General features: G+C 46.3%; 3 protein-coding genes across 3 annotated transcripts in view; 2 read left to right on the forward strand and 1 right to left on the reverse strand.

Moving 5' to 3' along the window:
• TLL2 (tolloid like 2) overlaps positions 1–5751 on the forward strand; it is a 34682-nt gene extending 28931 nt beyond the window's left edge. Inside the window, exons 14-16 of the mRNA XM_066323973.1 lie at positions 243–456; positions 1466–1716; positions 2894–5751. Coding sequence (XP_066180070.1) covers positions 243–456; positions 1466–1716; positions 2894–3028 — 600 coding nt within the window. The 3' untranslated portion in view covers positions 3029–5751. The remainder of the gene's footprint in view (positions 1–242; positions 457–1465; positions 1717–2893) is intronic.
• A 2882-nt stretch (positions 5752–8633) lies between these two features.
• LOC136364239 (cytochrome P450 2C23-like) lies at positions 8634–14627 on the reverse strand. The gene is made up of 9 exons (XM_066323972.1): positions 14415–14627; positions 13913–14075; positions 13298–13447; positions 12848–13008; positions 12269–12445; positions 11631–11772; positions 11139–11326; positions 9852–9993; positions 8634–9181 (listed from the first exon to the last, which is right to left on the reverse strand). The coding sequence occupies exons 1-9, from the start codon at positions 14592–14594 to the stop codon at positions 9000–9002; spliced, it is 1485 nt and encodes a 494-aa protein (XP_066180069.1). The 5' UTR covers positions 14595–14627; the 3' UTR covers positions 8634–8999.
• A 4051-nt stretch (positions 14628–18678) lies between these two features.
• Positions 18679–24280, forward strand: ZP4 (zona pellucida glycoprotein 4). Its single transcript, XM_066323966.1, has 12 exons — positions 18679–18874; positions 19208–19329; positions 19407–19509; positions 20067–20222; positions 20590–20777; positions 20944–21041; positions 21378–21508; positions 21690–21879; positions 21965–22112; positions 23378–23456; positions 23783–23899; positions 24018–24280. The coding sequence occupies exons 1-12, from the start codon at positions 18679–18681 to the stop codon at positions 24158–24160; spliced, it is 1671 nt and encodes a 556-aa protein (XP_066180063.1). The 3' UTR covers positions 24161–24280.
• The last annotated feature ends 2558 nt before the right edge of the window (positions 24281–26838 follow it).

Raw genomic sequence — 26838 nt, forward strand, 5'->3', positions numbered from 1 at the left:
TTGCAATTGATAACTGTTGTCATACACCCATGTGAGGCAGCAAGGCTGAGGCAACACAGCACACTGATTGGAATTCTGATCTTTGCCACCCTGAGATCACTCTTGTCTAAAAGCACAATATTGTGTTTTACTGTTTGGGGAGAGATGTACCATTTGATCTGTTTCTCACTTGGCATTTCACCCTATGCTAAATCACATGCTCAGATTTACAGCTGTCTTAATTCTCCCTATTCTTGTTCTAGACCTTCAATGAGTTTGAAATTGAGCAGCACCAAGAATGTGCCTATGACCACTTAGAAATGTATGATGGACCCAACAGCAAGTCACCTGTCCTTGGCCGCTTCTGTGGCAGCAAGAAACCAGACCCTGTAGTGGCTTCTACCAACAAGATGTTCCTCAGGTTTTACTCTGATGCTTCTGTGCAAAGGAGAGGTTTCCAGGCAAAGCACAGCACAGGTAAGCTGGTTGCCTGCCAATAACTCAGTGCCAAAAGATGTCACCAAGTCTTACTACATTTTTTACTAGGTAAAAACAGGCACACCTTTCTCTTGAGTAAGCTTAGCCTAAAGTTAAAATGGTGTACATTCAACTCCCACACTGCTGCCAGTGCCATACCATAAATACCAGCTCCCATAAGAGCTCAGAATTCTTTTGGTATTGGACATTCCTGTTCAGGCTCTTTTGTTTAAATTGGAGGTATTTGGTTGAGCAATAATCCGTTTTGTTCCACATCAACCATTGGAAAAGGAGGTGATGCAATTTAGCCCATGTATTGGCCCACCCTCAGAACAGGCCCATGTTTGATTACGGTGGAAGCAGAGCTGTGCTGTGGACAGACACAGCTTGATCCTCCTATCTGTGGCAGCACAGAGAGGGGTGTGTTGTGCCAACATTCATTCTTTAAAATACCTGCCACTGTAAATAGATGAAACATGCTCCAAGTGGCCGTGCACATTACACTTCCTCATTGGCTGTGGGAAAACTCTGCTAAAACACACACGTTCTGCACAAACACAGGGCTACTTTTGTGCATTGTGTGGGCAGAAAAGGATTGTTTTGGTCCCTAGTTTTCTGATATGCTTCTACTTCCTGCTGACAAAATACTTGGGGTCAGAATTTAATCTGCAGGACAAGTGCAAAGAACAAAGCAATTGCTTCCTAATGCAATACAATATACCAAAGTATGTGTCAAGAACCCTATCCTGGCAATTTAAACTGATCACCTCTTTCCATGTGTGTTCTGTACCAAAAGACACCAAGTTCCTCTAAGCTCTGTGAGTCTTTGGATTCATGGATGACTGTAGAATTCACTGGTTTATTGTCGTTTGGTGCAGTCTTTAATTACCTTCCCTTTTGCACTTCAAGCTGGAGGTCTTCTCTGCTCATGAGTGACCCAAAAGTGGGATGAGTCTTTGTTGTGAGTAAGGACTTTGAGGGACTGTTTTGTTTCTTTTTCTCTTTTCAGAATGTGGTGGGCTCCTAAAGGCTGAAGTACAAGCCAAGGATCTGTATTCCCATGCTCAGTTTGGGGACAACAACTACCCAGGTCAAGCCAACTGTGAATGGGTGATTGTAGCTGAAGATGGTTATGGGGTGGAGCTAATATTCCAGATATTTGAGATAGAGGAGGAGGCTGACTGTGGGTATGACTACATGGAGATTTACGATGGGTACGACAGCACTGCACCCCGTTTGGGACGCTTCTGTGGCTCAGGGGTAAGTCATGAGGGTGGTGATTTCAGAGGGATCACTGCGGGTTGGCGAGGAAGTATCCTCATATCATTTTTGGGGAGGGACAGCTCTCACAAACTAGTACTGAGAATGCTTTGTGGCTGGGCTTTTCTTCTTTCCCTTCCACAGGAAGGTCACAGCCATTTTATCTGATGCACAGTGTTGGCTGGAAGATTCTTGCAGACTGACTGTCCTTTTTAGCCCAGGGCTGTGTGCAGCAGCATGAGACTGGCACACTGCTGTGCCCCAGCCCTGCCATGAAAGTGTTGTGTAAATGTGGGAAATGGCTTCCAAAGGCCAGTTTCATCCTCTGTTGCTTCCTGGCTCAAGCCAAGTTATGTTGTGGCCATGCTGTGGCAAGGGTGAATGCTGGAGGGACTCAGAGCTGTGTGATGCTTGCTGCCTTTGTGATGGCAGGCTGTCTCCTAAACTGTCACCTGCATCCCCGTTACCAGGACTGATTTTAGCATGAGTAATGGTGTGTGATTTTTGAAATCAGAGGGTCTGTGTTTTATTTCTCTAGGCCTTCAGCAGTGAACTGGAGATGTTTCTTATTGAATTTAAAGAGAGACAGTCAGGGAGTAGGTCTGTGGAAGAAGTTCTCACAAACTGGGGAAATGGTCTGGAAAATAAACAAAGGCATAGCAGCTTGGTGCAAAGAAACTCAGGGCAGCTGGGTAGTAATCTACCTACCTACATGCTGACAAATGAAGAATGGGTGGGAAAGGGAAGCACAGGGAGATTGTAACAGGTCACAACAGTGAGGGACATAATCAGAATTGCTGTGTAAGATAAGTACCTGAGTTATTTGAACCCTGGGAGAGCCTCAGCTGCCAAACAGGTTCCAATTTCTATTGTCTCCTGAAAAAACAGTGTCAAATTAGGGTAAACCTGAAGACTGTGACAAGACTATTGAGGGACACCTGTGAAAAACTAACTGGAAGAACTGGGATTGTAAAGTGGACTGACATCAGTCTTCAAACATAATGAGCAAAGGAAGCTTAGAAAGGCAGATCAGGGCAGGAGGTACTGAGAATTCAAGTCTTCATGTTTACTGGCCGATCTGTCTGCAGTGTGGACTTAAACTGTACTATCATGGTGCAGACAGTTATTTAGTCTGCATACTTGACCACTATGTACTGTCTTCTTTCCTTTTCTGCAGCCTCTGGAAGAAATCTACTCTGCAGGGGATTCCATTATGATTCGATTCCATACAGATGACACCATCAACAAAAAAGGATTTCATGCCCAATACATAAGTACCAAATTTCAGGATGCATTGCACATGAGAAAATAGTTTGACTGCTCCTCGCAGATATTCTCCATCTGAAGATTGAGACATTTAACTGTGATCTTTGTCTCTTTTTTTTAAAGCTTCTGTGCACTTGGCCAAAAGCAGTGTACAGTATTTTCTGTAACTAAAACTAAATCCAGTCTCAAAGGTTTGCCTCTGCAATTATTCGCATGACCCTTTCTTGTTAACCTACCCAGCACCAAAAAATTGTCTTTTAATCATACCTTCCAGGACATAAACATTGTATTTTGCACAACTTGCCATGGGGCTGAATGAAGACTGAACTTGAATTGAGAATAGCCTTCATCTCTTGCATATCTTGTTTCTAGGTGACATTTCCCAAGGATGGACATGAGCTGTCCAAACATATTTTGCTGGAGCAAGTGTTTTGGACAGACAACCAGTAGGATTCTTTTCAAAGGACTTTGTTAGCCACCCGCTCTCCCCTACCTGCCCCAACTACTGTGTGCAATAAGAGAACAACCAGTGATGGCTGTGCCTGCATCACTCTTTCTGTCCTCTCTGTAATTGTCTTGCTTATTGTTGAATGGTGAACAAGGCAGAGGACAGGGACAGTCTCTTTAGGGCTCCTAGCTGCTTGGATTCCAGGGAATGAGAAGAACCCAGTGTTTGTTTTGTAGTAATTGTCATGGTATATGTTGAATGGAAGTACTTCAGTGCAGTGCCCAAGGGAAGGGTGGTGGCTGATACCAAAATGCCGTGGTGGGATGCAAGGGATTACTGTGTGGTGGTGGCAAAGCTTAGTAACAGGAGTGCGGACAGCATGCTTCAGTTATGCCACTGTGCAAGGCAGCTCAGAGGGCTGTGGCAGCAGTCTTAAACAGGCCCTGTCTTAAATAAGGAATCTCTCCTCCTCACTCCACCCATGCCTCCTTCCTCAGCCTTCTTTACCCTGCTTCCTTTCCTTCTACCACTTCCCTGTGACCCTTAGCTGAGCTGCTCTCCCCGGGGCTCCCTACCACAACCTAGGAGTGCTCTGGGACTTCCGAACATGTCACTGAAGGAACTGCTGGGGCACGGGGAGTCAGGGTGTCTGTGAGGCAGAGGGACACAGGCCATGCTACAGGTCAGCTTTGGTGGTCTCTGGGAACCTGTCAAACATGTGCAAACTGCAGGCATGGGGCTAGGAAGGGAAGAGTTCTGGTTTCTGCTTCCTCCCCATTTGTCACTGGTGCATGGCCCAGTCTCTTAACTTCATGGCAAGCGTGCAAGTGAGATGGTACTTTGACTTAGAGCACTTGGAGCTATAAGGCTCAGACATGTCCTTGTTTGCTCGTGAAAGCTACCCAGCTGCAGGCTTGAAAAATTAACAGGTAGCTGGTGCTTCTTTCAGAAAAAAATAAGAAAAAGTGTGTTTTGGGGGAACCATGGTAACTGAGCAGTTGACATGGGAGGAAAAAAAATACTTTATTCTGAATGTTTCATTAGGGCACTCATGGGCAATTATGAGCTAAAAGCTGAGGTATGTTAGCTTTAATAAAGTATTTATAATCCAAGGATTACTATGTTTACATAACCATTGTGCTGTCACGCTTTGGAGTGGCACCTCCTCTCTTGTGTATGACTGTGGAGAAGTGTGGGGCCAGTGCCACTGTCCAGCACAAACAACATTCCTGGAGATAAGGGCGTTTTCAGATGGATAATAAACAGACCCAGCCCTCTCCAGAAATCCTTGAATAGAATATGGTCCAAGTATTGTGAATACTGGGAGAAGCAAATGCATGAAAATATTTTCTTGCTTAGAACAAGAAAAGTAAAGTAATTTATACACACACACAGAGGATTATATGTATATAAAATGTGCATGTAGAAAACCAGTAGTCAAAGCCTTAATAAGTGTAATGTGAACAATACTGTACCATTGACTATAGCTTTATTGCAGGCTGTATAAAATCATGTTATCTTTGTTTTGGTTTTCGGTTTTTGGTTGGTTTTATTTTAGCTCTGCTTTGGTTTTTTGGTTTTTTGTTTTTTTTGTTTTTTTGTTTTTTGTTTTTTTTTTTCAAATTTTGTGGCCTTTTTACAGGCAAGACCTCTGATCTCAAGCTGTTTGACCATGCAGGTCTGGGGAAGTGAGCTCTGCTAGATGGGGTGTGTGTTTGTCCTCTTCCTTGCTCCAGTTCACGTAAAATTACAGTGATTCAGGTCTGGAAGTACAAATGTGCCATCAATCCCTGTGAAACAGAAGCAAAGTTTCAGCTGACAAGCATCAATTCAAGATTCTGGGCCTTTTAGTGGCAGCAATGGCTCTAGAGAGGAGTTACTGTAACAGGTTCCCATGTACTTTAAGATCTTTGTTCCATGTTCTGGTAATTTTCCATCCACACCAGACTGGTTTGATGCAGATGCTTGCAATGTGGTTTGACAGATATACTACACTTGTTAGTGTTCCTCCAGGTGTCTTTTGTGACAGTGTGTTCACAAATGTTGTACTGTGCATTCCAACCAATGATCTATGTAGAATATTTCTGCTGTACTGACTGGACTTAACAGTCAATAATTCTAAATGAGTGAAATTTTCTTAAGGAAAATAATGTCAAACCCTCTGATGTGTGAATATGTATTCTGATCTTTGTGTGGTTTTACATTTCACTAACTAAAATAATTTTTAGAGGGGGAGAAGAAGAGGGTGTGGGGACAATCACAAATGTACCTGTGCCCAGAACAGATCTCTGCATTCATTAAAGACTGTGGATTCAATTGCACATTCTGTTGTATGCATGCATTTTCAACTTCTTCAAGGAGAGGAAATTTCTTATTACATTCCTTGTTCTGCCAGCTGTTGTTTGTGTCTACTGCTAGTACCGGGAAGGAACTTTCCTCTGGGCCTTTAGGTTTGTATTGGCTATTGCAATCAAGGGACCATTTAGAAAGTGGGGCAGAGAAACAAATTGGCCAGTCAAAGGGCTATTATTGTTCCACGTGTTGCTCACACCTTAGGGGGCTGACATGCAGGTCTGCAGGGATAAGACTCAGGGATGTGGGAATTAGTCCATAAGTATTTTTCAAAGGACTAGCTCATTTGCTACACTACAGACTACGGCCTCCAGCAGCAGGTCCCAAAGACCCAGAGTCATGAAACTCCTGTGCAAAGGTCAGCAGGATGAGGTAGATGTTCCTTACTGCAGTTTTAGTCCACATTCTGTGTCAGCAAAATGCTGCTAAGGCAGCACCTAAAATGCTTTTCTTCCTCTTTCTGTCCACTGCTTGATGTCTACCTTGCTTGCTAAGGACCATGTCAGTGTTCTTCCCCAACACACACATAATTCATTTATGTCCCACCACCCAGAACAGCTCCTGTGGTGTGTGTCACAGCTCCCCAAACCTTCATGGTATCTGAATTTCCTTCCTTTCCAAAGGCAAAGCAGCAATGGAGATTAAATAAGGAATAAGCATCCCCATGTAGCCTCCTGCACCAGAGTACCATGGCACAGTATGACCCAGTGGCACAACTTAACTTCAGACAAAGAATGATGCCTCAGACCAGACAGGATCAGCATCAAGCCACTAGAAATCTTCCACTTTGTCCTGGCATTTCCAGAAAATGCTCTGGCAGACAAGGTGGTAGCCTTAGAAAACAAAAGCAGATTTCCCCTCTGTGCCTCATTTTGAGAACAATCTTAGAGCCAGAAGCTGCCTTATTTGCCAAGCAGCTGGTGAGAATTGATGGAGGCTCCAGTGCCCTAAAGCCCAGCTTCCCAGGTGTATGCCAGAGCCTGGATGTGCTGGGACCCAGACAGTTTGTCTGAGTCAGCCCAAGAAAAATGTCATCATCTCTTCCTCTTCGCAGGTCCTGCATGTATTAGCAGGAAGGGAAGCTTATCCTAAAAGGAGCACAAACCCTGACACTGGGGAGATAGTTACTGCACACAGGGATTTTTCATGAAGAAGCATGAAATGGTGAGTGAGAGTTGGGTCTTTGGGTGGGAGTAGTGGGGGGAAAGCAGGAAAGGTGAGGCCACTGGACCACCTATCTACTACTGGTTGAAAAGCTCCCTGGGGGTGTTTAACCCTCCTGTTCTCTGCCCCAACCATATCAATCAAGCTCACTCCATCATTAGCTCTACCTTTCCTTACAGTGCCAGAGATGGTTTCAGATACCTGCTTGGATTTTAGCATCTGCCCCCAGCCTTTCTGTCCTGGAAGTATTGTCCAGTCTTGGGCCACTTGGAGCAAAGGGGAGGCTGGTGCCCTAGATTATGGAACAGACCTCTGCAAGGTCATTCTCATGGGCAGGTGTGAAGAGGACCCTGTCATTGTTCCAAATGAAGGAGCATTTTTGCATCCAGTTTAGGATACGCTGAATATTGTCCTGATTATGGTCCCCTGTGTGGTTATTTATCCCCTGAGCATTTCCTGTGTTCTGGAGCTGTTTAGTAAGAGAACATTTTCTCACTGCTCTGTGCTTCTCATGCAGTTGTTTGTGTATTACTGATAGATGTTGTTTGTCACCATTTTGTTCATTGCCTCGGATGAATCAGCATCCCAGTGGGCGGAAAGGACATGAATATGAACCATCCCCTCCAAGACCTTCAGATGTAAACCATTTTTTAACTTGTACTCAACAAAGCATACATGCTGCTGAGTTGCAGGACTGGCTCCAAGGGCAGCCTTAGACTAATGGAAGCCTCAAGGTGATCTCCCCATTGTGCCTGGGTCTCATACACGATTGCTATTTCTGCTTGCACGTCTGTCCACTTGATGAGCAGGTGGGCAGTCAGCAATGGTTTGCTGTTGTCTGAGAGTACACAAGCATTAGAGCTGCAGCCTTTATGGGAAAAAATGCAGGGACAAGGAAGGATGGACCTGATATGTGAACAAATATGGTATTTCCATCAAAATAATGCTAAGCATTTCCAAAGAGAGGTGGGAATTCTTGCACACTGTTTTCTCTGCAGTACTCACGTGGTCTCTGAGTGCCTCGTGACAACCAATCACAGAAATTATATTTTGTCACTTGAACTTTTCTATGACCGTGATGCAGGAAACAAGTATCTATGTAAATGAAGATCAAGACAAACACAACAAACTGAACATCCAAACACAACCAAAGGCCACGGGAACATAGGAGTCCAGAAGAAAGTCATCTGTGCTGGAATGCTATTATGAAAACCATCTGGCCTCTTACTCAAAGAAAGGCACCAAATTATAGCTAGGGGCAGAAATAAGAGACACTACCCTTTTTCTAAATTAATTCATTTTAGTAAAGAGCATCTAAATCCCTGCAGTGATACTGATGGTAGAAAAGATCTGCCAGAGGGTTTGTGGCAGTCTCCAATGCTCAGGTAAGTGATCTCCTTGCAACAGCCTGCAAAAAGCATGAATGCATTCTTTTCATTTGGCAGACAGGCTGCAGAACACCCTTCCCCTCCAGCACCATGAGTCTCCCCAACTGGTTGTGTGCTGTGACTGCTGGAGCTCCTTGTAGGCAGCAGCAGTGAGCACAGTGGATGACAAAGGCAGGATTCTTGCCCAGGAGGGACAGCCCTTCCCAAAGGGTGCTGGCCACAGGCTCTGCAGACCTACTCTACAGTGCAGCAGCAGATGTGCACACTGCCCCAACCCAAATGGAATAACAGCTCAAATCTTCAAAAATAGATTTTTGTTTATTGGACCATAAATGTACACCCATTCAGCACTATCCAGCTGTAAAGCATGGTCTTGGTGGGACATGTGCTGCAGGAGCAGCTACCAGCTGTTTGATGCAGCCACTGTGTTCAATGATCCTGTGACAGAGCATCAGTGCAAGAGGCTGCAATGTCACCCAGGGCCTCCTGTGGTGTGGTGGAGTTCTGGGAGGCTTCAGAGGTCTCTACTTTGTGCATGTACTTGTGTTTGGACTGCTTTCCTGTAGACCTGGGATAGGTGGGTCAATGCTCCTGCTGTTGACTTTAGTAAATAAGATGTAAAGGAATAGCCAGTTTCAGGACATTGGAGAGTGGTTCAGTGCCTTTCAGCGGGGAACAGCACGGAGCTGGAAGGGAGGAGGTACATTGCCTGTCCCACTCAGAGTTGGGGTTATGTTGAGCTCCTGGGGGTCAACAACAGACTTCAAAGTAAAGTGCTGCAAGATGGTGGTTATGAGTAAGAATATCTCCATTCGTGCCAGGCCCTCTCCAGGGCATATTCGTTTTCCTGAAAGTGAAAGCAGCAAATAGAACTCAGTGACTGTTTCTGAGTAGATCAGAGTTTGTACTAAGCAGCTGTGTTGCACAGCTTTGTTTGCTACACACAGCCATAGCATGGAGATAACTGTTAGGGTTATCAAAGAACATTTTCAAGAGAAGAATTTGTTGGCGAAAGACCCTTGACAGTTTGGATGGGTGTGTGAAGGAAGAATAGGAGCAGGAGAAGACTTAACCATGGAGGGAGCATCACAGGAGTGAAGATGAGAGAGAGCAGGGTGACACAAAGCACAGTTAAGAAAATGGAAGGTTGGGCCTATTGATAGGTGAATTCTGGCATGTAGCCTAAGAGCTACTTAAAAGGTGCTGGGGAAAAGTGGAGCTACCACGAAAAGATTCATTCAGGACAATTTGGGTATTTGTGTAGGAAGGTGATAGGTATTTTAGACAGTGCCAGTGGATCCCATTCACATCATTACACTGGCAGCTCCTAGTAGGAGATTTGAGAAGCCATCAGGCCTGAAGAAGATGGGAGATGCCACTGGAGATGGGAGCAGAAGGGAGGAGTTATCCAGTGAGCCCCAGGGATGCACCACCGGGACTGTGCTGGGCAGGGAAAGTCAGGGCAGTCACCAGAGGAGGAGGCTGACAGAGAGGAAAAGAGTAAACCTGTGCTTTACCTGCTGAGAAGGGCATGAAGAAGTCACTCTTCCTAAAGGTGCCGTTCTTGTTCAAGAAATGTTCAGGATTGAACTCATGTGGGTTTGCAAACTCTTTACTGTCATGGAGGACAGAACTGAGGACAGGATAAATTGTAGTGCCCTGAAGTAACACAAGAAGAGCAGAATATGAAAGGCAGGCAAATTATATCACTCAATCTGACTGCCTGCCAAGTTGAGATTGTGCTTCCCTGTATAACCCTACCAGTGCCTTTGCTTTCTCTTTATGGACCCTTCTTTAGAGGATGCAGTTATAAGAGAGACCTGCTGAATGTCACAGCTGTTGTTGGTTGCTCTTCCTGAATTCTCCCTTATCTCCAGAACCTTCATCCTTATCTTGCTCTGGTCATCAAGGGGCACACTACCTAATTCTTCTCTTTCTTTTTTTTTCACAATAATGAACTTGTAGGTGCATCATATCCCTTCTTTTCCATGAGTCCGGAATATCAAAAGCACACAAAGTTGTGGGAAAGAAGCTCCTACAGAATATGCTGCTCCTTACAAATTTCTCCTGCCACAATCCTCTACCTTCCACTTCCTGGCCAGCCATTAACAGGGGCTGGAGTATGCAGCAGCGAAGACACAAGAGTTCTCTGCTGGTAGCTCAGCAGTTCTCTGGATCCTGCCTTATGATTCTACACAGACAGCTGGAAATCACACCAGCCCATGTACTGCTGTTTCCCAGCTGCCCACAGTCACCCAGAAGAGCAATGAGCACTGCTGCAGTGGGACAGGCCAAGCCATGGGCTGCTCTAGCCCACCAGCCTGCCTCTGACAGTGGCCAGCAGAGACTGCCTCAGGAAGTGTGCTAGAACAGGGCAAACAGGTTTGGTCTGTTCCATTCCACAGAAACATCCCCTACAGCATTTTGTGGCTCAGAGTCTTTCTGTGCTCAATAACCACCGACTGACTTTGCTCCCAAGCATGTGCACAGGCTATTCTGGATGGTGGTGAGCAGCTCCTCAATTTGCTGCCTTTTGTGTGAAGAATCACTGCTGTGAGTGGTGGCGAACCCATTGTGCTTCTGCAAATGGGTAAAGCTGCAGAGCAAGAGAACGAAAGTGTTGGTCAGAGCTACTGTTTTAGTCGTGGCCCATGGAGCATCTATGAGGGAGTGAAAGTGAGCTACAGCTGCCTGAGGATAAAATCCTCACAGAGGGCTGGGTGTAAACAAGGTCAGGCCACAACAGTTCTAACTTGTCGCTTGCAACTGACAGCCTAAGAACTGCTGAACTTGAGGGAGCTGACCTTAGGAATGACATAGTCTCTGAAGCTGGTGTCTTTGGTGACAGTGTGAGGGAGAGCCAGGGGGATGAGAGAGATGAAGCGCTGGATTTCATGGACCACGGCATCTGTGTAGGGCAGCTGGGTCCGGTCAGCCACACAAGGTTTTCTTGATCGTCCTACTACCTGGTCAAGCTCTTCTTGGATTTTCTCTGTCATGAGAGGCACAAACAATCAAATGTGTAAATAAAACCAAACCTATCTAAATAGGTTGCCCTAAGCTGTTGACAAATCACACATGGCAGGAGCATTAAGTTGGTTTTGATGTTGACTGGAACACAGCTCCACTGCTGCCCATGCAAAGAAATTTCTCCTGTTGATTTGGCTAAATAAAGACGTGGATACAGTCAGGTCCCAGAGAGAGAGATGAGGGGAAAATCTGGGAGAAGGATGTGGTGTTAGTCATGTGCCCAGCCCAGGGAAATAGCTAGAGAAGAAGAGGTCACAAACTGGTACCTTGTATCTTTGGATATTTGATAAGAAGCAGAAGCCCATATCGTATAGTGGTGCTTGTTGTCTCAGTTCCAGCAATGAACAAGTCAAAGGCACTTGTTATCAGGTTCTTCATGTAGAAACTGGAATTAGGACGATCTTTCTCCTAAGGAAAAGGCTTTGTTATTTCTCTGGCTGAGAGAAGTGGCCCTTTCTCATGTCACCCAAGACTTTCCTTTTCTCTGAGAACTGTTGCATTTCTCTGCTAAGGTGCAGCAGCCATCTGAGGCATTGCGATGCTATTTTGAGCAGTAAACTCAATACCAACTTTTTTTTAATCTGTGCACTGACTGGCATTCCACTGCATGTGTCCCAACTGCTTTCCAGTGAAAGAACTGCGAGACCAGACTGAAAAAGTCACTGTGTTTTGGTGAAAGCAGAGGAAGCTCTCCCTCTCTGAACAGCTGCAGGTAGCGGTGGCTGGTGAGCACACAGACCCAGAGCTATAAGCTCTATTACAGGCAGTATCTGGGGTATTGTTGATGTTTTCCCATTGCACATCTGACTGGAAAGGGGTCATCCCAATGTCTGTGTTATTTATGAGAGGAAAGGACTCAGCATAAATGTGTTTGGGGACAAGCTGAGGCCATCTATCTCCTTACCTCCTGTATTTTGTTGAGGAAACAGTCGATGAAATCCTGAGGGGAGTTGGGATCTAGGGAGGCTTGGTGCAACTTCACTTCCTCTGCTACAAAGGCTTTTAGAGCATCAAATTCTGCAAATATCTTGTGCTGTGGGCCAGGCAGGTAATACAGGATACCTGAGAACATCTGGTAGAGCTGGAAGGGAAGAAACAGGAAGGTCCATAGTATGACATTTACCTCATCCTTTGATATTAGCCAAAAGCCCAGGAAAGCCACAACCCTGTCGACTGAGCCAAGCAGAAGGACCATGAGGCTTGACAGTCTGGCAGGGCTTGCTTAGCTGCTGTAGTAGTAGTAGTAGTAATAGGAACCTTAGAAGTGGAGAAGGGTGTCCAGGACTATTGGGAAGCTGCACTTAGCTGGTAAAGCCAATTCCAGCTTTAGTAAGGGAGTTTCTTGATCTTGAATGAAATTCCTTCAGTGCAGCAGAGCACTGATGGAGTCCTAACTAGAAGACTGAAATGGAACTTCATTGGGAGGGAGGCCTCCTGCTCCCCTGGGAGAATGTTGCCATTGTGAAATGCCTACTGAAAATACCTGTCCCCAAAGGGAGTTCATCATCTCAAAGATGTTGTTCATGTTGTTCATCAGAGCCAGGAACTTCTTGTCCTTATAGTCATATCGTTTCCCAAAGACAATGGAGCATATGACATTGGAGACAGAACAGCTCAGCATGAAGGTTGGGTCAAAAGATGCTCCTGTGATTTCAGAAAAGTTACAGACTATTAAAAAAAATCCATGAATTGTTGTATGGCTACTACGGGTAGTTTGAACTCTGGTTGTTAGCAGAAATATCAGATCAGTCTCTGAGTTACACAGAAGGGTCCTCCAAACAGAACATCATCACAAAATTATTACAGCTTTGTAAGGAGGGGTAGCTGGTGCATGGACCAAATCAATTGCAACTTCATTCCTTACTAAAGATGTGAGCTCCCTTAATAAAGCCTATTCTTTTCAAACATAAAATATGTTAAAAATGGACTGTACCCTTTGTTTTGTGGATCTCTTCCAGCAAGTAGTCAGATTCCTCCTGTATCCTCTCTTCAATGCTCCTCTTCCCCATTCCAAAGTTCCGCAGAGTGGTGAGAGAAAACCGCCGGACTTCTAACCATGGCTCATAGTTGCTAAAAACAATCCCTGCAGAGGAAGAAGCATGTCTTGGGCATGCTGGGTGTAAGATGAACAGCGGCTCATGGTGACAGGGAATCCTGTCCCTGGAGAGCACTGGCATGGTACCATCACAGCGTACTGTGGTTTGGAGGTTCTGTAGTCAAAGTGCTTTTGGCCTTCTCCACTACATGCCAAACATCCTCATAAATAATTCAGCACTCACCCATACACAGTTTCCCTTGCTGAAGTTGGTGGCCTTTGCCATTTCCTTGCCCATCTTTGAGAACAATCTGGCTCCCCTTCTCTGCTACCTCACACCCTTTGAGTGGTGGAACTCAGCAGTTACAGCCCTCTCTGGCTTACCCTCTCCAGGTGGGTTGCACCCACCCCTTGCAGTTTTCCCTCATGCAAGGTACGCTCCAGCTGTGACCTGCTGAACACATCCTCAGCCCTTCCCTTCTCTTTCAGAAGAAGCTCAGTCAGCAAACATACCTAATCCATTGTTAGCCCTGTCTCCAATTGGCATGTGTCCTCTGCTAGCAAACTCGTCTGCACGATCAACCAAGGCTTCTTTCACCACATCATGTCCATGCAGCACCACCACTGGGTCAGAGCCCAAGTGCACTGTGAACACTGGTCCATACTCTTCACTGAGCTGTAAAAATGCAAGAGAGAATGTGGCCATGGAGCAAATAGTTAGGAAGAGTGGGAAAGTCTCTTTGTTGCTGCCTCCCACAGCATGCAGTTAGCCTCACACTTTGGTAACATCAAGATTTGGTTCTTTCATGATAAATGTGGCTGTGGAGATGGGTGCCACTTATGAGGCCCTGAACAACATGGCAAGAGCAATGAGGCCAAGCAGCTGCAATCCCCATGACTCTTCTGTTCCTCTGGAATTGCTAGTCATCAAGCCATAGCCATAGGTTGATCCTCATGCACAGGTCCAACACATTTCTCACCCACAGCAGAAAGAGAGAAAAAGAAGTGGCCTTACCTTCTGGAGGGTTTGGGCCAACTGACGTGGTTTCACCTGCAGCAGGTTACCTAGAATGGGAAGGGGAGCTGGTCCTGGAGGCATCTTCCCCTTTCCAGACCTCCTTTTCCATGCTGCAAAGAAGAGCAGGCAAGAAATGCAAACCAGGAGGACAACAGTGACTCCTCCCAGGAGCACCATTTTTTTCTGTGGCTCAGAAGGGAGTGACTCTGGCTGTCAGAGTCTGAGTTTATATACTGAATGTCTCTGTTAGCTCAAGGGCGGGTTTAGGGTCACATGGGTGGGTCAGTCAGTGTTACTAGTCAATCATTTGTTAGATTGCCCTGTGTTATGAAACTAAGACTTTTATTGGTATTAATTATTCGTTGAGGACACACCTTTTCACAAACAACTGCAGATGCCAACAGAGATTAGGAAATCTGTAATGGACTCATGAAACTTGTTTTGTTTCACCTAGAGTTAATAGTTAAAGCGATCATGCTAGGGGCACACTTTCCTACTGAGGCACTCATAAAGATTCACTGTCACAAGAGCATCTTCCAAGTACTTCAGTGATATTTGGGTTTTCTGTTCTTCAGTATTGATTGTGGGAGTCCTCAGTGGTATGAGCTATCCTTCACTGTTCCTGAAATCTTCCTGATATTAGTAGTACAGTTTGCACTGCATGTGATTTGCCAAAGAATATGCAACTGTGTATTCCTCAGTGCACAGCAGTAGCCTCAGTCTCTCTCCCTAGGGGTGTCTGTCCTCACAAGGGAGGAAAGTATAAAATATCTATCTGGCAAGGCCAGAAAGGTCTCCAGACACGAAAACAGACAAGAAAGGACTTGCTGGGTGAGACAAAATGAAGATGTAAGGAAAGGGGATGAGGTCTTGAGACTCTGACCTCTTCAAGGTCTCCTAGAGGAGAAAAAGAGAAAAACAGACAGAGAAGAGAGAAATCCAGAACTTGAGAGTTTCTAAGAAATGGCTTCCCACCCTGGGACAGAGATGCACTTGTTTGAAGCTGGGTATAGGCTATTGCAACTAGTCCTTGCACTTACCAAAAAAGCTCATCCAACATACTGCTGGAAGCTGGCACGTTCAGCTTCTTGTTTCTTTGATGTCTGACTACACTGTGAGGAACTAGTGCCCTGAAAGTTCCCTAGGAGACAGCAGAGCATCTGGTGTGTTGCAAGGGCATAAAAAAGAGCTGGAGGCTTCCAGCCCAAGATTACTCAGGGCTTGTGTATCTGCAGGGTCCCAAGAGCAGTGGCAATGGCTGCTAGAAACAACCCTCAGCACTGCGCTCAGCTTGTTCAGTCTGGCCTTCACCCTCCATCTCTCCTGAACTGTGACACGTTTGGAGGCAAAACTGATTAGAGGGTGTTGCAAGGATAGGGAGTGCAGGACTTGGTGGGAATTAGCAAGAGGCCTGGGTGAACTGAGTGCTTTTGATTCCTTGGCAGTCCTGAAACGGAGACTAGACAGAGCTAAGAAAATAAAGTAGGTATTTATTAAAAGGCCTTTAAGGATACGCCTTGGGCAGTACAGGAGCCTGTCCAGGGCTACACTAAGGGTGGACACAAAAATGGTTACAAAATGGATGACTGGTCATGAGGTCTCACACTTTTATAAGTTTTGGTTCATTTGCATATTGGGTTTCATTGTCCAATTTCAGTTTCAGATTATGAAGTCACATCCTTCTTGTTTTCTCTCTTCAGTCCACCATTATTTGTACTTTTGGGCCTGAAAACTTGTAACAGTTGTCTTCGGTCTCCCTCTGGAAAAGGATTTGTTTTGTCTATGTACTCTGTAAAAAGAGCTTACTAACAGTATGAGGCTCAGAACTACACCCTTAGGCAGCACAGAATCTGAAAAACATGAAAGCTAAAATTGAAGGCACCACTTCATTGAGGCGTGCTGTGTTTGCTGTGCAGCAGTGTGTTAATGTGAGTTTCCCTTTTACTCAGAGGAGCTAGTGAAGGTCTCCATCCCTTGCAAAAGTTTTTGTACCTACAGAAGGGAGTTCTAAGTCATCCTTATTCTCTTGGATAGGTGCAGTTATTCTCTTGCATAGGTGCAATAATTTCCTAGTTGTTCTTTTTAAATCTCATTTTACTTCTTAGAAATGCATACTCAATACTTTGGTGGAAAAACTGAATTGCCAACAATTTTTGGCTACTTGTTGATCTGCTGGCCAAATTCCTGCATCAGCTTAGATGCTGTCAGGGCAGTTCATGGAAGTTCATGTAGGTTCATGGACTTTCACCTAGTGAAAGGGAAGTTCATGAGAGTTTGCACTGTCAGAGGAGGTAGCTGCCAGCCACCAGTGGTCATGACCTTGCCACTTTGTCTACGAAGTTCCCTTGTTCCCATGACACTTATTGATCAGAATATTGGCCCACTGAGATGTTTTCTTCAGCTGCCTTCATTCTCTGCATGTCCTTCCTGTCTGTGGTGGTCTTGGGTGCTATCTAAACTGGTGCTTACAGCTGGGTCACTGTAATGCATGAGAACAACCAAATGGGTGAGGAAAAGATTTCTGAGGAAGAGAGACCTGCTTGTTTCATTTCAGCTAGGCTGGTTTCCACTTTCCATAACAACTTCTTTCAAACAAAGCATTCAATTTCCATGAATTTCAGGCTCATTTGAAGACCCTCTCCTCCCTACATAATCAAACACAGCTGTTTGGTGTCTATGTAGGAACTAGGAAAGGGCAGTTACCTGAAACCATTCTCAGCACAGGGATCTTGGGGGATCTTGGTGGATCTGCAGCAGTTCTGGGGTTGTTTCAGGTAGAATTATTCTTCAAGTCTGTGTAGACATTTTGCTGTCAGTGTAAGTAAAGTATTGATGGATTGAAGTGTAATAAAAGGACTTCCCTATAGCTCCAAAGTACTTCACTGATTTTTACTCAATTATCAGCAGGTAATGCAGTCAAAGGAAGCATTTGGGCATGCACAGTGTTCAGCTTCTAAAGAGATGAAACCTTCCTCCCTGCCAAAGTCCAAATGTTTTGCCTGGGTGTCTCTCCACTGTCACTGCCCAGTGCCCAGGCAGGCAGTGTAGGGAGCACAGCTGATTCATGAGGGCTGCTCAAGCCTCAGCCACACAGGTGGCCTGTCAAGGTCCATTGTCTCTGTCTCCTGTTGCGCAGAATCGTGTACTTTGCAGAGCAGCCGTCCTGGTTGGTGCATGAAATTAGCAGACATAGGCACAGCTGGGATCATGGTACCTTGTACAGCTGTGCAGCAAAGATGGGCTGTGGGCTGAGGTGGAGGGACAAAGGAAATGCTTCCCTCAGACTCAGCTGCTGCCCACCATCCCTGTGAAGAGGGCTGGCAGGGGCCAGTGTACTGATGCTGTACAGCGCTGTGCAAACATCCAGGAACTGGAGGGTCTGCTGAGAGCAGAAGTGTAAAGACATTCACAGTTCCGTTGCATGAATGCAGAAACATGTATGGAAAGATGGACAATGAGGCATTCACTTGGTGTGGCTGCCTGATGTGTGGCTGGGGAGAAGGGTCTCCATGACCCTTGCAGTTACAGGCAGGCAATTCTTGCTGGCAGACAATGGTTGCTGGCAGGCAGTTTCTCTGGGATCACATAGGCTCCCCTTCCCTGTGTTTCAAGCCCATCTCAGGGGCCCACCTGCCAGTTTTTGGGGGTAGGGGTCCCAGAGAGCACACCATCCTTCCACCAGTCCTGCAACTATCCCCACACAGCCACGCTGCAAACAGGGCTGTAAGTCCACAGCAAAGAGTGTTTATGGGGAATCACCACTGTTTAGATGTGCAAAGTCTTCTGAGCTCCATGATTTCTAACAGATTTTATATGGAGGGCTATTTCTGTGTTTTATGTCAGCACCCTGTGTCTGGCATTTGAACCCGTATAATCTTTAAAAGAGTAAAAGGGCATTGTCATTAAGTTTCTTGCACTCATGCCATGTAATGAGCAATTAGAGCAGCAATAGGTTGCATGGGAAGAAGCAAACAGATTTCCTGTGTGTCCCAACTGTGAGAAGAACTCACGGCAGGAAAAAGGGTTTGAAGAGCCTTCTAGGACTCTACAGTACAAATAAAGACCCATCTCTTGACATTAGCTCAGCTCTTCCCCTTTGGCTTCCTTCAAAGAGTGCAAGCAGATCCTGTTGAGTTCAGGTGAGGGCAATGGAAGGTGTTAAAATGCTGGGCTGGGCCCACCTGGACACTTCAGGGATTTCTGCTCCCAGCTGGCTCCACAATTTAAAAGGGCTAGGCTAAGAGCCTAGCAAGAGAGCAGGATGGGTGGTGTAGGGCACTCTAGGGCTGTATCAGGAGCTGTGTTCTGGGTGCTTCTTGGTCCCCTTACCTTGGTTCTGGGGACTCACGGCAGTGTTTTTTCTGATCCTACCCTGCTGACATGTGGCCAAAATAGCTTACAGCTCACCTTACCTCCAGGCTGGGAAGGGAATGCTTCATTTGTGCTGACTACTTGGGGTGAGGCAATATCAAGAGACATTTTAGCCATATGTTTGCCCAAATGCAGAGATGTGTGGAATGAGAAGAAAGGAATAGGTTTTGATGTGAAGTGTTGCTGAACAGCTTCTGTACATCTTGCATAATCAGAGGGCTGTTTATGTGACACAGCAGTCAAGGACTTGGTGAAGTGCTGTGCCGGGATTTAGATGTCTTGGCTGTGGATTCTCTCACTGCTGTTCTAGACTCTAATACTGAATAGGTCCCTATTTTGTACAGAAAGGTAGGATTGCAGTGGGTCTAATCTGTAATGTGGGACTCTGAAGCCCCTGCTGCTGTGTCCTCTTTCCCTAGATACTGAAGGGAGGGCACATGCTCTGCAGAATGACTCTGGCTGTGGGATCTTGGTATCTGGTACTCCAGATGGCTCCAGGAAAGTATCAATCTCTTATGCTGGCTGTTACGTCTTTGAGTGGGTGAGTGACCTTAGGGATTCTGCTGGGACTGTAACTACTGTTGCTCTGGCTGTCCTGACTGGTGTGGCTTTCCCTAGGAACACAATTACCTTATACTGGTTGGGCTTGAAGGAACAGATGCTGCTGGACAAAAGGTTCTCCATGAAGAGACTCTGCTTAGATGCCCTGTGGACCGTCCCGGTAAGATACAAGCACCTGTCGGAATCTTGTGGTGACGAGTGCCATTTCTTTCAGATGGCCATTCCTAGTCAGTTTGAGGCCTAGGAAAGGGGACTTACTGCTGTAAAGAAAGCTCCATGGAAAAGCATTTGGACATAGGAGCCACCAGCTTGCTGGGGACTTGTGCCTCTCTGCAGGGTCAGCAAGTGAATATGTTCATTGTGTCTCCCAGCCATATTCTGGCTGTATGAGTTTCTTCAAGTTCAGGGATTGAACTGGAGATGAGGTACAATGATTTTCTTAGCTACCAAGAGTTGATCCAAAACACTTTATCTTGACAGATCTGATGTAAGCCCAGTTTGCTGTACAAGGCCTCAGGGGCAGTCTCTGTTCCATGGAGATGCAGGTCTCTCCTGACCAGGCTTCCATGCCAGATCCAGGCCTTGTGTTTGACCCTCACCTGACTCTCACTCCCCTTGATTTGTATCCAGAGTCAACAGGACACCTTCAATCAGTCTCCTTCATGTCTTTGTCCCCCTTCTCTTGTGCTTTAGTGCAAAGGCCTGCTGTTTTTCCAGCCCTGGATGCTCCCAGCACTAGTGTCTGTTTGGCTGTTTCCAGCCAGGACCGGCTGCCGTGTACCTCCCTGCCCATCAGCCAGGGAGACTGTGAAGCACGAGGGTGCTGCTATGACCCCAGAGACAGGGTGAAGCCTTGCTACTTTGGTAACACAGGTAAGCGTGAGCAACAGTTGTCCCTCCCTTCTGAGATGCTGCAAAGCTGGATTTCTCACTTTGCTGGCAGGGCAAGCTTGGTGTATCCCCGTACTGCAGGTGCCTCAGGGCTATGTTTTTGGTTGCCAAGAATATCATGTCCCAGAGCAGTGTCCAGCATTTTCCACTGTATTGCAACAGACCTGGTTTTATGCCCAGCATCTGTGTTGATTTTGGAGCTGGTTGTACTTGTCTTGCCATACTTAGCGTTTGTTTTATGGGTTAAAGGCAAGACAGCCTGCAGGACTTGCTGGCCTTGTCTTGGTTAGGGCCTCCTTCCCATCCCTCTTATCTCTGAGCTCAAGATTGATTGTATCTTTTTCTCCAGTGACAGCTCATTGCACACCAGATGGCCAGTTTTCCATTGCTGTTTCTCGAGATGTGACCTTGCCACCTGTTGCTCTGGACTCAGTGCAACTGGCCAGTGGACATAGTACTGGCTGTGTCCCTGTCCTGACAAACAATGCCTTTGTTGTGTACCAGTTTCCACTCTCTGCCTGTGGCACTACTTTTCAGGTAAGTGCTGCAGCTGTTGCTAGGCTGGAAGAGCTGGAACAACCTGATTTGGCTTTGGCTGCTTAATGGACATGCCACAGGCTTCCAGAGGCCAAATGCTGTTCTCCAGGCTCATATTGATCCAGCCTGACTTTACCACAATGATGGTGCCTGTCTGTCATTCCAGATGATTGGAGACCAGGCCATATATGAAAATGAGCTGGTGGCAAGCAGGGATGTGAAGACTGGGAGCCTTGGCTCTGTCACTAGGGATAGCATTTTCAGGTATTACCCTGGGGCTGATGTTGCTGGGTGTCACTGTGCTCAATGTCACTAGAGAAACTCCTGCTTGTCACAAACTGAATTCATATGAGGGCACTGGAATAGGTTAAAGACTGATATATCTCTAATTAGTAGGAATAAAGCTGGTGTTGATCAGTGACAATCTGCAGATTCTCAAATCTAAACACTAAAGAGAATTTCAAGTATTTGTGAAAAGGAAGGGTAGTAAGAAAGAGGATATAACTAATTAAAGCAGATTATATGCTCCCATATTGGAGAAAGGGGGTATCAGAGTGGTTTCTCTTATTTGCTTGATTTGGAGCTTTCCTTTCCCACCAGGTTACATGTCCGGTGTAGTTATTCCATCAGTGGGAACTCCATTCCCTTGAGTGTTCAGGTTTTCACCTTGCCACCACTCCCTGCTGTGTCCCAGCCAGGTCCTCTGTCTTTGGAGCTGCGTCTGGCCTCAGGTAGGAGAGGTTTGCAGGACCTACTCAAGCCTCTTGGTGCAGGGCTCTGGTCTCTGATGAGTAACACTATTGATGGGTTAACCCAGCACTGCTTCTCTACCATGGTGGGAACTGAATATAAAGGATGCCTATTCCTGTTTCTTCTTGCTCTTACATGGCTCTTGGGTTTCTTCTGTCCCAGATGGAAGCTATACTTCCTACTATACAGACAGTGACTATCCTGTTGTGAAGACTCTGAGAGACCCTGTTTATGCAGAAGTCAAGATCCTTCAGAGAACAGACCCAGACCTGATTTTAGTTCTGCACCACTGCTGGGCCACACCAAGCACCAACCCCCAGCAACAACTACAGTGGCCAATTTTGGTGGATGGGTAAGTGACTTGTAAAAAAACTTTGGGTTGGGGGAACCACTTGCTCTTTTTTCCTTAGCTTTTTTCCCTTGCCTTTCCTCCTCAGGTGCCCTTATGAAGGGGACAACTATCAGACACAGCTGATGCCTCCAAGTTTCACCTCCGGCCTACTGTTCCCCTCTCATTACCAGCGCTTCACCCTCTACACATTCACCTTTGTGGACTCCACTTCCCAAGAGAAACTCTCAGGGCTGGTAAGATCCTGTCCTGGCTGCCTAGCTTCATATTGAAGACAAGTAAAATGTGCAAGGAATAAGAACCACTTCATAACTACAAGTCTCTTGGCCTCCTTGGGTGAGTGGGGTGAAGACTAGAAAATCCCCCGCTGAAACAGAAGGGGAAAGGTCGATGCCAAAAACCTTATTCCATGAAGTGAGTGTGGTAGAGGTAAGAGACATCACTGGAGGGGTGTGACAGAAAATGTGACTACTAGAAGGGTCGTGGTTTACTTAAGCAAGTGCTAGCTTGTCTGGTGAATTAGCTTAGGGTGTGTGCTCTAGCTGTGCTAATCGTTATTCTCTAAACTACATTTCTTGGCCAAAATTACTCAGAAATAACTTTAAGTACCTTTTGAAGCATCTGGGCTCTGAATCTCATTGCGCTCTCCAGTTAAGTCACCCTGTCTTGTACTGTTTGCTCAGGGCTCCTGGGATTAACTAATACTCAAAATTGGTCTCAGCTGGTCTTAACAAGGGTCACAGTGAAGTGGTTCTCGGGCAGTATTACTGGGGTCAGGGAGAAGTGTTGTAACGCCAGGTTTGACTGAGGTTGAAAGTATATGGGGTAAAGGTTTCGCAGCTGCCTTGGAGCGGACAGCAGAGGGCTCCAAGGCTACAGCCTGGATGTGAAAGAAGCCGAGCAGACCTCCCTGCCTTCCCCCTGCAGGACAGGTGTGCCGGTATGGAGCTAACTCTCCATACTAGCCCATATGGTGCTGTGGCTTTGGCTTTGTCGCTAAATCTGTGTTGAAAACAGATGTTCTTGCTGTTTGCTGAGTAGAGCTTGCAGAATAACAAGACTTTTGCTTCATTCTGCTATCTGTCAACCCCAAGTGAGTAGGCATGGGATAGGCTAGACCCTGGGAGGGAGCAGAGCTGACTCAAAATGAATATTCCCAAAGGAATATTCTATGCTGCACAATTTTATGCTTAGCAGTAAACATTAGGGGATTTAATCTTCCAGTAGCTGATGCTCCAACTGCAGGGGCACTAGTCTGCCTGTAGGAGCAGGGTAGGTGGCTTTCCTTTACATCACTTGTGCTTTAGGTTTCTTCTTCCCTCTCCTCCTCTCCTTCATTTATTTAACTGTCTTTATCTCTCCAGCTACAGGTTTTCTTGCTTTTGCTCTTCCTGTTGTTTCTTTGCCCTGCTGGGGCAGAGCAGGGGGAGGGAGTAAGTGGGTATCGCCAGTCTCCAGACACTGCATGAGGGATTTCAGGCTGTGTTCCATTTTTCTCCAGGTGTACCTGCACTGCAGCGCTTCGGTGTGCCACCGGTCTCTAAGGGAGCCCTGCATCACCCCCTGTCCTTCCAGAGCCAGTAAGTGTCCTGGCCTTCTGCTTCCCTATGCCAAGGGGCAGCAAGGGCCTAGTCTCCAAGCTGGGGGGTAGGAGACATGTAGCCGATGGAGTAATTCCCTTCAGGCATAGACAGCTTGACAAAGCATTTTCTGCTCCTTTCCACTGACTAAGGGCTCTTCTTATGCCAAAAAGACAGAGCTTCATGGGCTCTTTGTTCTACCTGGAGCCACATGGAAACTGTGGCCTTCATTGCTTTCCCCTGTATTGAGAAGCTGAACTGGGTGAAGTTTTCTGACCTTCAGGGTTGCACATCTTCTTACCTACAGCCTTCACATTGCTCTGTAGGGGGTAGAAGGAGTGCTGAGCATCCTTTTCAGGACGGTACTTCCCATGTCTCCAGCAAGGGCCCTGTGATTTTCCTCCAGGATGAGCTAAGACAGGACACGGCCAAGGACAGCCTCGGTAAGTGTGGCAGCAGGGCAGGGGAAGGGGGCTGTTGTGAGGCCTTTCAGAAAGGCTGAGCCCCTAAGGCACGCCTGTGCCTCGCTGGGAGCAGTAATCGGGGTGTCTCTCCCCGCAGGAGCGGCTGTGCACGCTGCAGCCCCCTGGGCTCTGGGGTTTGCTGCTGTGGCCACTGGGACAGCTCTGTGCCTGGCGCTTGTGGTTTCTGTGCTGAGGCAAAGGAAGGTGTCAGCGACACATGAAATCAACAGTCTGCAATAAAGCAACTGTCAAATCCATTTGGTTGGTGGTGTCCCTTCCCCTGGAGACCCTAGCTGTAAGACTTTATTTGCAAGGCAAAAATTACCCCCAAGGCTTTGAAAACTTTCCAAATGCTCTGAATTCATCTCACTTTGGAATTCTTCTGCTCTGGGTTTGGTGTTATCTATCTGTCTTGGACAAACTGGAGACCTTGTCAAGGCCTGGGCTGCAGACTGAGACAGGATTGCTGCTTGGGGGTGTTGGCATTTCTGCTAATGAACAGAGTGTTTCACATGTAGTGACCTAGGCTCCATTCAAACACCGAGCAGAACTGCAGCAAAACTCACTAAAAGCAGATCCTGCGGCTGCTTCTCTGGGGACCCAGAGCAGGTATTTTGACTGCACCAAGGAGCTGGGAATAGCCCAGTTGTTCATAAGTAACTAGGTAAATTAGGGCTGTGCTCATGTTGCAGGACTGGAAAACAAGGATGTTAAAGCACTTCATAAATGGGCCTTCCTAATGATGCTGTGCATGAACTTGTCTTTCTTGCCCTAGAAACAGAAAAGGGTAGGTGGCATTTTTCTGGTGAATGAGAACATGGAAACATCATTCCAACTGGAAAAAATTAATAAAAGGGCCTAGGCTGCTTGAACTTCAGGGGGAAAAACTATCAAACTTTACTTAGAGCTTAATCTTAGGCCTTCATGTGACAGTAGGCAGTTAGGAGTCCTCAAAGGCCTTAGATTGAAGTTAATTTGACATCACTGCTGGCATTAAAGTGCTTTCCTTAATTTTTTAACTTCTTTTTTAGATGAGATATAAAACCTGCCATTTGGAGCATCAGGAGCAGTTCAGTGTAGTGTTGTCAGTCTCAGCAGCTGGGCAGCATCCCTCTTTGCTTTCTGAGGTCTTGGGTGAAAAGGGCACAGCAAAGCTCTCCCGGCAGTACAGGGAAATGGGGCTCCCCCCCCTCCTTCCTGCCCAGCCTGGGGGAGCTCTGGTGCTTGCACTTAGGCTGAGATCTGCTTCTAGCTGATGGGGTAGGCCTTGAGGGGAAGGAAAAATGCTTTTCCCTCTTTTCCTCTAAGGCTTAATTAGAAATTCTTCCTGTAGAAGAGAAGTCTTGATTGTATTGTTTTGGTGCCTTTAAAAGGGAGGAATAGCACTTATACATGGAAGCAAAGAACTGATCAGTAGCTTGCTTGAGGCAGCAGATGTTCTTTTTAATTCGGTTTTGCTGACACTCTTTGATTGGAGAATGTTAGCAAGTGGTGGGATCTGCATTTTAATTCTTTTGCCATTCCAAGAAACTTCAGGAGTAATCTAATATTTTTATTTTTCTAGTAGAAATTCTTTTCCCTTCTACTGTCAGGATAACCAGTGATCATTGTCTTCCATGCTTATAAAATCTAACCAGAAGGAAAGACTGTTCCAAGTTGTATGGTGGGAGGGAGAAGGAGATCACAGGCTGGAAAAATATTATCTGAATATAGGTCAAACAGCCTCCTGTTTTAGAGCAGACCTCTGGCAATTAAATGACCTTGGTACACGTGGAGCTGTCTGGGAAAGCTGAGTGTAAACTCATGATGTGCCTCCCGACAAGTCTTTAGTAGCAGTCTGTAATGTTAAATAACTGGGCAATTAGAGGAGTAATATAAACCACACCTCAGTGCACCAGGGTGCTCTGACACTGGCCTTAATTGTGCATGCGTAAGCCCAGACCTAAACACCTTCTGTCTGCTACTGGAGCCTTCCTAGGTCTCAGTAAAAGAGACAAATATTTGCGTAGAGAGCTTAGATGACTGGGTGGATGCTGAAAGGGCTGTGAGAGTCAAGTCCTTGCTGCCCTTTGTTGGGTTACTAAACCATCCCAAAGTGGCAGGAAGCTCTGGGCGTGTATCCTATGGGAATTGCATAGATTCCCTTGCAGCGCCTGTCTCTTTTGGTACAGGGCTGTGTGTAGGAGGCTGGTATGATGCCTGGTGGTAGGGTACAGTGCTAAGTGGAGGTGGGTGAGCAAAGAAATAGGCTTTAATTCCCTTATCCACTCTGTGGAGTCTTCTGTGTTTAAGGTGTGCTACTTGGCCCTCAGCTGGCAGGAGGGCTGTGAGCAGCAGTGAGATGTGAGTTGCTCTTGTGAAGCACTGGTACAGGGTGAAAGGCAGCCTGGAGGTTTCCTCCTGTGTTGCACTAGCCCTGTGTTCACTGTCTGTTCTCCAATGCCACTGGGGTATTAGGGGCTCTCATGGCCCCTGTTATGCAATATTCTGCAAAAGGTGTATTCTTTCCCTTCCACCTTCACAGGTGCATTTTTGGCCTACTTTTTTTCTAGGCCACTCTTTAACTGAGCCTCACTGACTTTTCACCATTACTTTCTTTTGAGTACCTGTGTGACTTCTTGTGTCAGCACCCTCTTTAGCTTCAGTCTGTATCCCCTGGCTATAGTTCAGTTAAAGCTGTTGGGGGTGCTGTACACAGTGGCTTAGACACCTGCAGGGGAAAGGAAGCTGCTCTGTCCCAGGAGGGTGCTGCTGCCTGGGAATCAAGGCTGAGAAAGAGCACCCCAGAGGCAGCTAAGATCTGTCATTTGAGGCTGTTGTGTAGTACTGCTACTGAATCCAATTTGCAGAAAGAAACCCCAGTGCTGAGCATCAGCACACTTTGTCCCAGTGCCTTGATCGATTCTTTTTGGAACTGT

The sequence above is a fragment of the Sylvia atricapilla genome, chromosome 8 (genome assembly GCF_009819655.1).
Source record: "Sylvia atricapilla isolate bSylAtr1 chromosome 8, bSylAtr1.pri, whole genome shotgun sequence".
In the NCBI taxonomy this organism is placed as follows: Eukaryota; Metazoa; Chordata; class Aves; order Passeriformes; family Sylviidae; genus Sylvia; species Sylvia atricapilla.

Excerpts from the sequence above, each read along its gene's own strand:
- LOC136364239 (XM_066323972.1), bottom strand. The coding sequence starts at position 14,594 with ATGGTGCTCCTGGGAGGAGTCACTGTTGTCCTCCTGGTTTGCATTTCT. Across the intron at positions 13,009-13,297 it reads AGAGATCCACAAAACAAAGG|GAGCATCTTTTGACCCAACC; the intron begins GTACAGTCCATT and ends CTGAAATCACAG. Across the intron at positions 9,994-11,138 it reads GAGACTATGTCATTCCTAAG|GGCACTACAATTTATCCTGT; the intron begins GTCAGCTCCCTC and ends GTGTTACTTCAG.
- ZP4 (XM_066323966.1), top strand. The coding sequence starts at position 18,679 with ATGGGTGGTGTAGGGCACTCTAGGGCTGTATCAGGAGCTGTGTTCTGG. Across the intron at positions 18,875-19,207 it reads ATTTGTGCTGACTACTTGGG|ATACTGAAGGGAGGGCACAT; the intron begins GTGAGGCAATAT and ends CTCTTTCCCTAG. Across the intron at positions 19,510-20,066 it reads ATGCCCTGTGGACCGTCCCG|CCCTGGATGCTCCCAGCACT; the intron begins GTAAGATACAAG and ends CTGTTTTTCCAG.